We start from the raw sequence: 15,193 nt of genomic DNA, 5'->3' as shown, positions 1-15,193 counted from the left end.
CTTGGAATAAAAAAAGTAGAAACTGTCCTTGAAAACAAGGCCATTCTTCGTTCCGGGTGAGGACAGACTTTGGAATATTTGGGCCACATTACCTTGAAGGTTATGTGAATAAACTCTCATTCCTCCTGAGAAAAATACCAGCAGCTGTAAAAATATTGGAAACCAAATGTTCTTAAGCTTGACAGTGCACTTTGGCCTCAGTGCAATCCATGGGCTGTCACCATCCTGGGCCCTTAGATTTACATCTTTCCATTCTCTACAGGGCCTGTTCACTTCCGTTTTTATTTTGTTTTTTTAACCGTTGAGGTTAAGCAGAAATGATTGTTCTCTTCTTACTGAAGAGATGGTTTCCTAGAACTTAATTGTCCTTTTCCCACAGGTAATTCTATTCCTAATATCAACAAATCCTTCTGTGACTTAACCTTTTCAAAAACAAATAGTTTGTTTTCCTCTTTATTCTTCTCATTTCCTATACCTTCAGCTTTTTAATAACGCCTGCCAGTGGGCACATCAGGCTACATTTGTAGATGAAATCTTTTTAAAAAGCAATCTATAGTTTGCAATATGTTAGAGCAGAGGGTGGGCACTTAGGCACAGAAAGTTAAGCCTGCATCCCAGACCCAGGTGGAGATGCAATTCCAGGTCCCTGGCTTTGGCGTGGCTTAGGCCCAGCTGTTATTAAGCATTTTGGGGAGTGAACCAACAGATGTGAGAGTTCAATCCTTCTCTCTCTCTCTCTCTCTCTCTCTCTCTCTCTCTGCCTTTTATTTATTTATTTATTTATTTTTGACAGGCAGAGTGGACAGTGAGAGAGAGAGACAGACAGAGAGAAAGGTCCTCCCTTGCCGTTGATTCACCCTCCAATGGCCGCCGCGGTAGCGCGCTGCGGCCGGCGCACCGCGCTGTTCCGATGGCAGGAGCCAGGTGCTTATCCTGGTCTCCCATGGGGTGCAGAGCCCAAACACTTGGGCCATCCTCCACTGCACTCCCTGGCCACAGCAGAGAGCTGGCCTGGAAGAGGGGCAACCGGGACAGGATCGGTGCCCCGACCGGGACTAGAACCCGGTGTGCCGGCGCCGCAAGGCGGAGGATTAGCCTGTTGAGCCACGGCGCTGGCCTCTCTCTGCCTTTTAAATAAACAAAAATAAACTTAAAATGCAACAAGAATAATATATTTTAAAATAATAAAAAGGATATGTTAGAGTAGTTTTTTTTCCTATGTGCTACTGCAATATTTTGGGAGGGGTAGCTTCTAATTTTTTAGTTACGTGGTTCCCTTATTCATATTCCAAAAATTGAAAGATCCCCACATGCTACAAGGAGTTAGTATCTATTAATTGGGAAAAAGTGAGAGATGATAAAAATTTGTATGACTTTAGTAGCACAATTACTTAGGAAAACAGTGGTATATGGTTGAGATGATTTTCTATTCAAGCAAAGACAAGGCTTGATGCAAAAATATATACTTTAGACCTATTTGTAGACTCTGTAGTTTGAGAAGTAATTTCCATATGTGGTCACAGGTAAGCAGCAGCTTCTGGGAGCTTGACAGAAATGTAGCATTACAGGTCTTAACGAATATCTACCCAGTCTCTAGGGATGGTTTAACAAGCTGGGCCAGTGATTTTTACCCATGCCACGTTTGAAAAACTATGTTCTATACCAGTGCTATCTGATAGAAATATAATGAGAGCTACCTATATGATTCAAACTATTCTAGTAGACACATTTAAAAAAGTAAAAAGAAATAAATACTGTCAGTTGTTTTAATTAAAGCAACAGGCTCCTTTCATTCATTTTCAAGAAAAATAGCCAAGTTTGAATAATAATAAAAATAAATGAGTGAAATTCAATATAACATATTTTACTTAACCAAATATAGAAAAACTATGATTTCAACATATAATCAATATATAAATATTATTGGGATATTTCATACTTTTTGTACTAATCTTTGAAATCTGATTTGTGTATTATATTAAAAATAAACTTTACATTCTTTAATATTTTTTTCTAAATCTGAAAGGCAGAGAGACAGAGTGAGAACCAGAGACAGAGATCTTCCATATGCTGGTTCACTCCCCCAAATGTCCCTAACAGCCAGGGCTGGGCCAGGTCAAGCCAAGAGCCAAGAACTACATTTAGGTCTTCCATGTGGGTGGCAGGGACCCTATCACTTAAACTATCATCTGCTGTCTCCCACAGTATAGATTAGCAAGTAGAACCAGAAGTGGTTCTAAACCTAAACCCAGGCACTCCAGTGTGGGATGTGGGCATCCCTGTGCTAACAGCATGCCTCTGTATATTACACTTATAACACATCTGAATTTGAACTAGCTTTATCCAAGGGCTCAACAGCCACATGTAGCTATCACATTGGACAGCACAGTTCTTGACAATGTGATCTGAAATACAGTACATATAAATTCATACAACAGCACATTGCATTACTGTGCATCTACTAAAAGTTTCTCTCCATCCTCCAAATGTCCCTTTACCTTTTTTTGCCTTCAGGAAAAGTTAAGCACTTGGGTCTCCATGTTTCTGTAGCACTATAAGACTCATCTATGACAAAGTTTTCTGCATGATATTATACTTCATTGTCCCAATCGGAGTCTGAACCCCTCTTACAGAAGTCCCATGTTTTCTTAACCTTTTAAGCCTGACGGTACCTGACAAGTGCTTAAAGTAGGGCAATGGGTCTCAACACGTGGGCTCTGAGTCAGTCATGTCAGTGTCACTTGTTAGAAATGCAATATACTGCGTCAGAAACTCTGAAGGCAGGGCCCAGTGATCTGTGTTTTAATAAGCCTTCCAGATGATTCTGATGCTCATGAAAGTCTCTTGTCTAGGAGAATGGCCTCAGACTCACCTTCTCCCTCTGAGTTCTATGTCTAACTACAAGCAGACTCATTTTAGGTGTTGTTAAAGGAAATGTCAAGCAAGGACATGCCAGGAAGATGGCAGTAGAGCCAACCCTCAGTGCAACTGAAGGGAAGGCTGTTGGATGTCCTCTCTTTACCCCCAGGTAGTAATAGGCCCACTTTATTTGTAAGAGCAGATGGTGCAGCTCACCTAGGCTCCTTGCCTAGAAGGAAGCCCATAATGCAAAGCAATTAGTAGAGGATCATTAAAAAAAAAAGAGGAAAGTAAGGGAAATGTTCAAAATATGTTACCACATTTAAAGGATCAAATCCTGTGCCCAGTGATGACAAGGACAAACATACACTGCTAGAAGACCTACTTAGAAAACCTGTCTCCAAAGGGAAAAGCATGAGCTGCTCTGCTGGGATTTTTAGCTTTTAAATTAAAAATAATTGTTCAGTGTTTTTGAAGTGAAGCCAGACAAATGTTCATATTGACCAACTCAATAGGATCTCATCTCCTCTCACAAATCTTACTAACATGACCATGTAGACCAAACCAGAGATCTGAGAAGACAGGCTTTCGTAGTATCAGGGGTGTAATACCACATATATATTTTATTTAAACCTGGAGAAGGGCAGAGGGTAAGGACACCATCATGGCAGTAATACAAGAAAACCCACCTGTGATGTTTCTCTTAATTTGTATTTATTTGAAAGCAGAGACAAAGAAAGACAGATTCCCCCATCCACTGGCTCACTCCCCAAATGCCTGTAACAGCTGGGGCTGGGCCAGGCGGAAGCCAGGAGCCCTGAACTCAGTCTGGGTCTTCCGTGTGGGTGGCAGGGACCGAGGTATCTGAGCTGGAACCCAGTTCCTCCTAGAGTGCCCAGTAGCAGGAAGCTGGAATCTGGAGCAGAGCTGGGACTCAAACCCAGGCATCTGATGCCAGATGCAGGCATCCCAAGCAGTGTTTGGATTGCTGTACCCAATGCCTGCCACTAATCGTGCTTTTCTCAACACTGCATATGCAATCTTAAGGGGGTTTTGGTCAGTATATCTTTGGCCAAACAGAAAAATTACAGTATCTATTTGGTGCACAGAAGTCCAATCACTGCTGAATGAGTGAAAGAAGGAGGAAAGAATGAAAGCAGTAATAAAGTGTCCAGAAGATGAGGGCCTAGTTCTCTGTGACACAAAGTTCCCACAGAGGTATGCAGATGTAGAACAATATCCACGGGGCGGGCGCTGTGGCATAGTGGGTGAAGCCACCACCTGCAGTGCTGGCATCCCACATGGATGCCTGTTTGAGTCCTGGCTGCTCCACTTCCTATCCAGCTCCCTGCTAATGTGCCTGGTAAAGCAGCCGAAGATGGCCCAAGTGCTTGGGTCCTTGCACCCATGCGGGAGACCCAGATGAAGCTCCTGACTCCTGGCTTCGGAATGGCCCAGCTCCGGTCATAGGGGCCATTTGGGGAGTGAACCAGTAGATAGAAGTCCTCTCTCTCTCTCTGCCTCTGCTTCTGCCTCTCTGTTAACTCTGTCTTTCAAATGAAATAAACAAGTCTTAAAAAAAACCCCACAATATTCACATGACTCTTGAAGACTCTTAGGAAATCTTTTAAAAATATCTAATTCATAATCCTATTCTTCAGCATATTTAACGACCTTCATCCTTGTAAATGCCCTCATTCAACCTTTCAAGTGCTTACATTGCATAAGTTCCAACAATCAAGAAGGCACGTACTCTTTATGTTAAAGTATATTTGCAGCTTCTGCTGCTATTTCTGGGTTTACTCATGAGTATAGAGAATGGTAGACCATTCTCCTCCATCCCCGCTGTGCTTGGCGAATAAAGAGCCTGACCCCACTACTCATTGTATGTGCTTTGTTTCAAAGCTACAAAAGCTTAGCATCATGGGAACTTTCTTCCCATAGGGATTTGATATTCATTTCTACTTGATCAAATATTAGTATCGGTTCTGCTTTAAGAGCTAATTCATTAAAATGGCTTTTGGTTGATTGCTGAGTTCTAAAGGCACTGAAAAAGATAATGCTTTCAAATTTTATATTCGCAATTGTAAGTGTGATTTTTAAGGGTACACTGAAGTAGGCTCATTAATCCATTGGTTTGTAAAAGGAAGTTTTCCAAGTTAATGTATCTGAGCATCATTAAAAGAAGAGAGGAAGTATGAAAAAAGTAAAGTATTTCATACTGTGTTGACTAAATAGCTTAAAGTATGACTTCGCTGGGGTCTAAATTTAATTGGAGTTTGAGAAGAAGAAACAAAAACGGTTTGGGAATTATATTTCAGAAGACCTGACTTAGATCTTCAGTGACACTACCTTACAAATTATGACTATGATTGTGTCAATGTTTCCTTCCTTGTAAAATGGAATAATGAGAATATGCGATCATAATCATAATATCCTGATCATACGGTCACAAGGATCAAATGAGAGAATGCATATGAGAACTCTTTGTAACAAAAGCATGATGGTTTCCTATCCCATAAATTAAACACTGTCCAATAGTCACGTGGTAACATCCACACCAATGTGTGTACTCTCAGGCAAGCATGAGAATTTTTGCCCATAGAAAATCTTGAACAGGCAAAACAACGTGTCTTTCATTCACATTTGTGGATTCAAATAAATTTGAAACTCTCTATATATACTATTTCTATGCATGGGTAAATTCTTTCCTGAGTCTTACTCTACTGTTGATGATCAAGTCTAAATAGCTTATCTATTTCTATCATTTTGATTGATATTACATCAGTTACAGAACCAGTGTGGCTTTCTTTTAGAATCAGTTAATGGATCATATAACTAAACCCAGGATATTATGATATCAAGTAGATATACCTTGGTGGCACATAATTCCAGTCTTTCTATTACACAATTTTAACAATTTATTTTTTATTTTATTTGAAAGGGGGGGGAGAAAGAGAGAATGCACTCCCATCTGCTGGTTTACTCCCCAAATGCCCGTAGTAACCGAGGCTGGGTCAGGCCAAAGCCATGATCTCAATCTAGGTCTCCCACGTGGGTGGCAGGGACCTAACTACTTGAGCCATCTCTTGTTGCCTCCTAGGGTGCACATTAACAGGAAGCTGGAATTGGGAGCTGTGCTGGGACTCGAATCCCAGCACTCTGATGATATGGGACAGAGGTGTCCCAAGCAATGACTTAACTGCTATGCCAAATGCCCACCTCTATTACTCTCGTTGGCTCAAACTGAAGACTCTTTTTCTCAGGTTTCTATCTGCCTTCCCACTACTCCGACTCTCTGTTTTTCTGTTTTTCCTTGTCTTAGCAGAGGCACAGATGAACTCATACTTGATTTTTATCATGATTTTAGCAGCTGACTAAATTCTATACTTTTATAGAAATATGATGTCATAATGACAGCAGGCTCAAGTTTCTTGCCACAGAAGCTGGATCATGCTTTAGTCTGAAGTACATTCTTTAAATGTAAAGTGTTCTTGAGAGGACATAGGAGTTGGAGTTCCAGGAATGGGGTTAAAATTGCTTGATGATAACCTCATTTCTTGCTTTGTTCCCTTTCTGACCAAGGGCTCATGTTTACAATAGGCAAAGCGGTTAGAATTATGGTCAAAAAAAAAAAAAAAAAAAAAGAATGGACATCAACTCCACTCAGTTAAGTACAAAGTGCAGAGCAAAACTTTAGATTTATCAGCTTTCTGCTAAAAATCCTTTTTAAGCATATCCTTAAGGTCATGTACAAAAGTAGAAACAAGTGAAATTTGCTGCAATAACAGCATATACCACAAATTGATTTAACTATTTAATGTGACAATCTGTGTCTATGTGGGTTTGGGGAAGAAGGGTTTAAAGTTAGTTATAGAAGGAGAAACATAGTTCTAACAAGCCACACTGGTTGCTAGGAATAAAGGAAGCAATTTCATTGGTTTTCAACTAAAATTCATTCTATATTTATTTCCCTCCAATTTCCAGATTTAGAATCATAGGACTGAACTGGATATAGCCTTAGACAGAATAGATTGTCTCACTTTAAAAAAGAGGAGGAGGCCAGTGTTAGGCCTATGGATTAAGATGCTCACTGTGATGTCTACAAGGCATACTGGAGTGAGTGAGTTTGAGTCCTGGCTCTGTTCCTTAGTCCAGTTCCCCCTAACGCACACCCTGGGATGCAGCAGGTGATGGCTCAAGTACTTGAGACCCTGGAAACCATGGTAAGAGATCAGGATATAGTTTCAAGCTGGCCCAGGCAAGGCTGTGTCTCTCAAATAAGTAAGTTTTAAACATGAGGAGAATTGATGCTAAGAGAAGTTAAAAGACTTTCTCCAAAACCTGGGCAAATAATGGCAGAGCTTAAGTTTGAAGTTAGGCTCCCTAATATTTATTTTGATGCTCTTTTTACTATATCACACAATTTCTTCTTACATATACTTCCTTCACTTATAACCAAGTCCTTATTTATTTGAAGGAATGAATAAAAATTAAAGTATTAATATTTTCTCACACTTTACATCTAAATAAATAGTACAATTAGAATGGATTACTTAGCATTGATGATTTTTACAAACATTTCCCATTAGTGATGAACTTTTATTTTCATTTGTAAATATGCATGTGGCTGCCACAAATCCTGTACCATATTGTAAAAGCAAAGGTGGCTGTTGGCTCTCTAAAAGAAATTTTAAAATATAATTCAAGAGGGCTTGAATGGAACAAATGTGGCCACTGGTTTTCTTTGAAATCTATTACTTTCCTTATTTATGCTTAAAATGAAAATCATACTAGGCATGAAACTGATAAGATTTTAAGAGTATTCAAGTACTATAGCACAAACAGACATAGAAAGACATGTAATCGCTTAGCTATACTGCCTTGCCCTAGTCAATGCCACTTACTAACAACCTATCATACAAACATTTCAAGACTATCCATCACAACCAGAATTAAGTTACATGAGATCTCAAGAGGTCCTGAATTTGGAACTTGTTTTTATTAAGGTCCTAGCAATTCTTTAAGAGGATTTTCAATCACACCCCTAAATGGGCTGCCAATAGGAAAGTAACCTGGTTTATCATCTTTCTTTTTTTTTTATTAAAACACTGAAAGCAAATATTTTGAAGCCTAGTTTCCTCCCTGTACTCAAAAGCATACTTTCTGCATGCTGTGAGAATGGAAAAGGAGAGAAAAGGGTTCTGTCATTCTCTGGCCAAACCAGTTTGAGGGCTTTGGAGTGAAAACCAGCATCCTTCACATGGGATGTATATATGCACCTCCTCTACAACCACACCGCACCACACCACACCACACCACACCATGATCTGAGATCTTTCCGTGAGTCTGGTTCTGTATGAATCAGTGCATTCCAAATTACAGTAACCAGTTAGAGAACAAGGAAACTGACAACCGGAGAGATGCACTGGCCATAAGGTCTTTCAGCTAGTAAGTCATTCCAAAACTTGGATATGCTAATGAAACTTTTAACCGTGATAATGTGAAGAGCTAGAATTTATAGTGCGTACTATGTAGCAGATTCTCTTCCCACTACTTTCCATTTATTTTGATTTATTCACTCTAAGAATAAACTGATAATGTATAGAGAGAATTCTATTATCCCAATTTCAGATGAAAGACCAAGGCACAGAAGGGTTAATTAACTTGCATAAGGTCACACAGCTAGAAAGTGTGACCTTGAGCATGATCCTATTCCCTGTATTAATTATGTAAATAATATAAACAATCCTATCCTCAGAAAATATCATGAACATCAAATGAAGAAATTATTTTCATTGTTCCTTATAAATAATCCTTGTCTGCATATTGTTTTATCATAACAAGGAGCAACAGTGTTTATAATGCACCTACCTGCAGAAGTTTCCATCTGGTGTTCAGGTCTTCCAGAGTACTAAGGTTATATGGTGAGAGCTGAATGTCCAGTGTGGTGAGCTGGCGTCCAAGGTCATTGACGTGGCTTACATTCTCTTTGAGAGGTGCAATTTCTCCTCGGAGAGCCTGCATGAGAGTCAAGAGGAAAGTGGCAGATGAGAACATTTAAAGCAAAGCAGCAGACACCTGGGAACTGTAAGATACTTCAGTCTGTTTGGGTTCAGTGTCAATGATAATTTGCTCTATGCGTTGATCTGCACGTTTGTGTGCTTCCAAAGTTCATGTGTTGAAATCCTAAGAAAACCAAAGTCATAATAACCACCACAGAAATCTTAACACCCAATTAGGAGGTGGGGCCTTTTTGGAGGTGAGTTTTGGGATTAGCACTCTTCTAAAATGGACCTCGGAGCACTCACTTGTCCCTTCCACCATGTAAGGATACAGCTAAAAGGTGCCACCTGTGAGAGACAAGTCTTTGCCAGACACCAAGTCGGCTCATGTCTTCGTCTTGCACTTCCCAATCTCCTTGACTGTGAGAAACAAATTTCTGTGATTTGTAATCCATCCAGTTCATGATATTTTTGTTATGGTAGTGCAAATGGACTAAGATACTCTGGTGCGGTGGTAATATGGCCATGGGCATTTGTTAATGAATGAATAATGATAGGTAATGTTTCCTGAGCACTTTCTAGGTGCCTGATGCTGCGATGAGCCCCATTCATAGAATAGAAATGATTCTATTCCTATACAACTACCCTATGAGGCTGGTAATTGGAGAATTCTCATTTTATACATGAGAAAACAAACTTTGTAAGGTTCAACCTTGCCAAGGCTCCATGGGTAAAACTTGAGCAGCCCGACACATATGCAGGTTTGCCTGCCTGCAGAGTGCAAATTCTTAATTGCTGCATTATATGCAGGGACTTCAAAATGTGGAAAAAACAGAAAGGAAAGTTTGCTTTGGTGCAAATGTTTTCAAGCACATGCATAGTTTTTTCATAATCTACATTTTCCACGAACTTTTTAAAGATCCCCTCATATGCATGGATTGCAAATTTCTTGCAACAAAATAAAGTTATTTTTTAATACCATTTTCCCCACATACTTTTTGAAGTGGATCTCTTCAAAGAAATTTGGGGTTGGCAAGGTAACAGGAAAAATACAGTGCTTGCTAGATTCTAAATTTTACTCATCTCACAACCAGAAATGGATGCTTATATTTACAATAAAAAGATACAGTGAATCATAAAATATCACATTCATACTTTGCACCAACCGCACATAATAAATAGTTTCCTTTAGGGAGTAGGGTATTTTGTCGAGTCCTAAGAATGACTTCCTGGACTGCTGGTATTTTAGTCCTTGTAGCAATGACTCCAGAAGGCTCCCGGGGGGCTTCTCCGCTGTCTCTGAAGCACGAGAGCAGGAGTCTCTGGTGCAATGCATCACTGCAATCTGTGAGGCAGAGAAACCCTATGCAGATATGGGGAGGATATTACCATGCATCATATCTTCCCTAGCGAGATGGCATTTATGGGTCTTTAACATGATGCATGATGTCCCAATGTTCCACTGAGCAATTTCGAAGGGACAAATTTCCTCACTTAGGAGAACAGTTTGTGTAATGGGATGTCTGTGCACAAGGACAGCATCACTTACTTGACTGTACGTGCTGTCTTGCCTTGCTCGATCTGGGCAGGTGTTATTTCTCTGTCGGGTTCAGTATGTTGATTAAACCATTGTTTACACTGACCTCATTTATAAATCTCATGTTCTCTCTCACTCCAAATGGAAGCCACTGTATATATTTAAACCAAAAATGTCATTATCCTCTCACATCAGCCTGAGTATCCCTTCACTAAAATGCAGCATATGGAGTCTAGGACTTTTAAAAAGTTCTAGGGTAATACACAGCATTGTGATAATCACTCTGCTACACTTACAATTTTAAAAAGTGGTCGTTAAAACCATTATATTAGGGGCAAGTGTTTGACCAGTTAAGATGCTGGTTAAAATGTCTGGGTTAAGTACCTGGGTTTGATTCCCAGCTCTCACTCCTGACTCTAGATCCCTGCTAATACAGACACCTGTGAAGCAGCAATGATGTCTCATGTGGTTGAGTTCCTGCAATCCACGTGAAAAACATGGATCAAACTCCTGGATCCTGGCTTCAACCTGTCCCAGCCCCAGACACTGCGTATATTTGGGGAATGAAACAGTATATGGGAGTTGGTTTCTCTCTCTCTCTTTCTCTATTTCTCTCTCACTTTGCCTCTCAAAGAAATGAATAAAAAGGCAAAAGATTATGTGATACAATTATAGGGTTCCTTCTGGGGTGATAAAAATCCTCTGGCACTAGTGGGGATGGTTTAAAACCTTGTGAATATATTAAATACCACTGAATTGTATAGATAAAGGATGAATTTTATGGTATGCAAATTACATACTAATAAAAAAATAAGAAAGCCCTTATGAGCACACACATCAAAAAAAATTCACATGTGATACTCCCATCTTTACTCAATATCATGTCCATGGAACATCAGTGAATCAGTCTAAAACTAAGAAAATCTAATAGAGGTTAATAGTAAATATTATTTCATTTCCTTATGACTAATCACACAGATTAAAAGAATCAGGGGATAAGTGTTTGGTCTAGCAGTTAAGACACTACTTGGGCTATCTCCATTCCATATTGGAATGCCTGTAATTGAGTCCCACCTCTGTTTCTAATTCAAACTTCATATTAATGTGCAACCTGAGAGGCAATAGGTGATTTCTCAAATAGTTGGGTCCATGCTACCCATAAGGGAGACCTGGATTGAGTTCCTGGCTCCTGGGCATCTGGGGAGTAAAGTAGTAGGTGGTAGATCTGTCTCTCTCTCTCCCTCTCTCTCTTTCTCTCTAGTAAATAAAATAAAAAACAAAAGTTTTGGAAAGCATCAGAATAAGTTCCCATGGAGTGAAGTGGTTAAAATCCACAACTCTGTATTCATCTCTCTAAAAGGAAATGATTCCTAATCATTTTGTTTTGACTAACAGGTTCAAAAAACAGATTTAAGAAAAAGGTCATTGAGGATACCTAGAAAAAGACAATGATTACAAAATGGAACCATTCTCTTCTAGATAATAACATTCATTTCTGGTAACCACAAACAATTATTATGTGAAAGGGCACAGTAAACAGGAGAGCAGGCAGCAGCTTTCAATGCTGCAGGTGAGCCCTTCGTGCTAATCATCTCTTGTCCCCAGCAAGGCATGCAGCCGTTGAGTTAAGTATCCATCCAGGGGAAGTTATATCCAGATTTCAGCCCCTCTTAGGCTACATAATACACAAGATAAATGTCACTTATTAGAATGTTTGGATTTTCGCTTTGTTCCCCCAAAGTTCTAGGCACAGATTTTAATCCTGCATCCATGTTTAGAGAATTAAAAGATAAGTTCCAGGATTCATAATTAACTGCTATTCTCCTTTTTTGTCTTTTTAAACATTTTCATTTTATTTGAAATGGAGAGGGGGGTGTGGGGGGAACAACAGCCAGGTCCACAGTCAGGATCCCAGAACTCCATCTGGGTCGCCCACATGGGTGGCAGGGACACAAATACTTAAGCCATCATCTCCTACCTCTCAGGGTATGTATGAGCAGGAACCTGGGGCAGCAGTGGGGCCGGGAGCACACCCAGGCATTCTGACATGGGATGCGGAGGTCTCAAGCACTTGACTGATGCAGTACAAGTCTGACCCCTGTTCCTTCACTTACTTTACTTTTCTCCCTAACTCTACACTGTCATGTCATCTTGTGGCTTCTTTTTCACTCCCAACCAGCAATGAGTCGAAGTCCTCTGAATTGCTTCAGACTCACCAGATCAGTCAGTCCTCATTCCCTCTGGAGACTGAGCAGAGCCTCTTAACAGGCTCACAATGAAAAGCCCAAGGTATCGGTAAGTATGTGTGGTTCTTCTTCTTTCATTAATTAGGCTGTCAATTGTGTGTGTATTAAAACCATTAGTTAAGTACATATTCTCTATCTGATGTTGCCAGTTGGTATCGCTATTATATAATTTAGAGATTATTTTCTGAGGAAAGACTTATTAATATAAGGAGAAACAAAGGTTTTATTTCTTCATAAATCACATCAAATACACTGCAAAGTTGTTTCAAAGAGAGAAAGAAAATAAATATTGTTCAAGTAGATGTAGAGTAGTGTAAAAGATTAGGAAAACAACCCTAATGATTTAGAAGGATTCTGTATTCAGACTGCTTTTCATGTTTCCTGTTGGGCTCACTTGACGTTAAAGGAACGGAATTCAAAATATTTACATTATTAGTTTGACTTATGGAGAACTCCAATCAATGAATACTCAAAGACTTCATACAACACTAAAATATTGGTGACTATCTTAAGTTAAAATAAAATGCTTAAGAAATATTTGTATGATCCTCTCATTGAACTGACTTTTCAATTAACTGTTGAACTATTGTTCCTAATTAAATTGGAAGAGAGTTTTTAGTACTACTATTATTTTACTCCACCACTACTGCTACCAAGAGAAAAAGTCAAAGTTTGATTTTATTTGAATGCCTACATTTCTATTAAGTATCTGATACTGGAAGATTTGATTGCAGAGAGGCCGGCTGATACGGAGAAAATTTGGGGCAAAGTTTCACTTTGGGGGGCTTCTTGATGGGACTAAGCAGACTGAAGGAATTTAGGGAACTAGAAATCATGATGAGGCTACTAAGCATATGAGGATGTGTCAGGAGATAATGACAGTAGTAACAATGAAAAGAAAAAGGAGAACATAGAGGGCTCAAGTCAGTGTTGACGTTGGCATTTGACCTATGTTCTGGTGGCATCTCCAAAGCACCCAGAGAAGGCTCAGCGCTGCAGGCTGTCAGGGCTTAGAACCACGTGTAATAGGACTAAGGTCCCCTAAACACTCAATCACAAAACACACAGGAAGGGTGAACACAGGTGCTTTGTCAGGTAAATGGATGCTACTTCGTTTGACTAGGTTTCGAATATTAGAGATTTCAATATCCCAAGCATAACTTATGTTTAAATTCTTAAACATTATACAAAAAATGTCAAAAAGTAAAGTTAGCTCTGAGCAACATGATCTGCTGTTTAAATGACACTAGGATTTCATTAGGTTTTATTCTAGCTTGGAAGCAGTGAGAAAACATCGAAGGGAGCCGTTATACTGTGGATTTTCTTTGAATCACTTAAACATCTGGAATATGTTCTCCATGAAAGAGCAAACCAAGGCTAATTTTATTATGACTAGTTTCATGCAGGCAGAATTTTCACTTCATTAAATGTTGGCTGATTATAGATAGAAAAGTACTGATTTAGAATGATATATATGTTTGATATGTCAAGGTTTTTTTTTTCTTTTTATAAAATTAAATTGCTTGTCAAATCTTTGTTTATGTAGTTAACGATTTGTTCAAATATGTATTTATGATTATTGTCATCAACTACTTTGGCAACAAAAGAAAGGAATTATCTTTGAACAAGAGAATATTATTATTTTAAATCAATTATTTATTATTTGAAAGGCAAACACACACACACACACAGAAATGCACTTCCATCTGTAGGTTTACTTCCCAAATGCCTGTAATGACTGGGGCTGGGCCAAGCTGAAGCCAGGAGTCTGGAGCTCAATCCAGGTCTCTCACATGAGTAGCAGGGACCCAACCCCTTCTTCCATCACCTGCTGCCTCCCAAGGTACACATTAGCAGGAAGTTGGACTGAAACAGAGGTGGGACTTGAACCCAGGCATCCCATATAGGATCTGAGCTCACCCTGGTAATATTATTTTTGAGTGTCTAGAAATTTTGACATGATATTTAAGAGACTATCCCTACTGTAAGGCACAGAAAGTTAGTTGGGAAGATTCAAGAATTTGTTGAGGGAATTCTACAATGAAGGTCTCTATTTCTTCTGTGAATTAGGAGGCAACAGAGCTAGTGTAGTGTGCAACGATTGCGAATATGAATTAAGGGAAAGTGTGAACATATGAATCAGTTGTAATAGATACTGTGACAGGACTTAACCTAAGCAATGCAGTGAGATTGGCAGACACTGTTGAGGGTCCACTTTGAAGCTGGAATCAACATTTCTTAGCAGAACCAATCTGCCCCAATTCCTCACTTTCTCCAACAACGATCCATGTAAGCGTGGATAAAGAAGTTGATCCAGGTTTGGGGTTTTGTCAGATGATTCTTGCACAAACCCTTAGGAGTGAGGGGGTTTTGATTTTATCCAGAATGTGATTGAAAACTGAACCGTGGACTCTAAACTGGATTAGGAGTAAAGTGAAGCAAGACGCACGTGTAGTAGATGCAGAGAAAGTAGGGGGTCGATTGTGGAATTCTAGGATAATCCAAGAAAGGCCACAGCAGGAGTTGCCTCTACTCACTCTAGTGTG

General features: G+C 39.5%; 1 protein-coding gene across 9 annotated transcripts in view; it reads right to left on the bottom strand.

Moving 5' to 3' along the window:
- Positions 1-15,193, bottom strand: part of DMD (dystrophin) — a 2,142,101-nt gene that overhangs the window by 319,747 nt on the left and 1,807,161 nt on the right. For all 9 annotated transcript variants that reach the window (XM_062183372.1, XM_062183374.1, XM_062183379.1 and 6 more), the window contains one exon: positions 8,734-8,880. In XM_062183372.1, the coding sequence (XP_062039356.1) occupies positions 8,734-8,880 (147 nt within the window). The remainder of the gene's footprint in view (positions 1-8,733; positions 8,881-15,193) is intronic.

The sequence above is a fragment of the Lepus europaeus genome, chromosome X (assembly GCF_033115175.1).
Source record: "Lepus europaeus isolate LE1 chromosome X, mLepTim1.pri, whole genome shotgun sequence".
NCBI lineage: Eukaryota > Metazoa > Chordata > Mammalia > Lagomorpha > Leporidae > Lepus > Lepus europaeus.
This window is presented reverse-complemented; position numbering and strand designations above follow the sequence as displayed.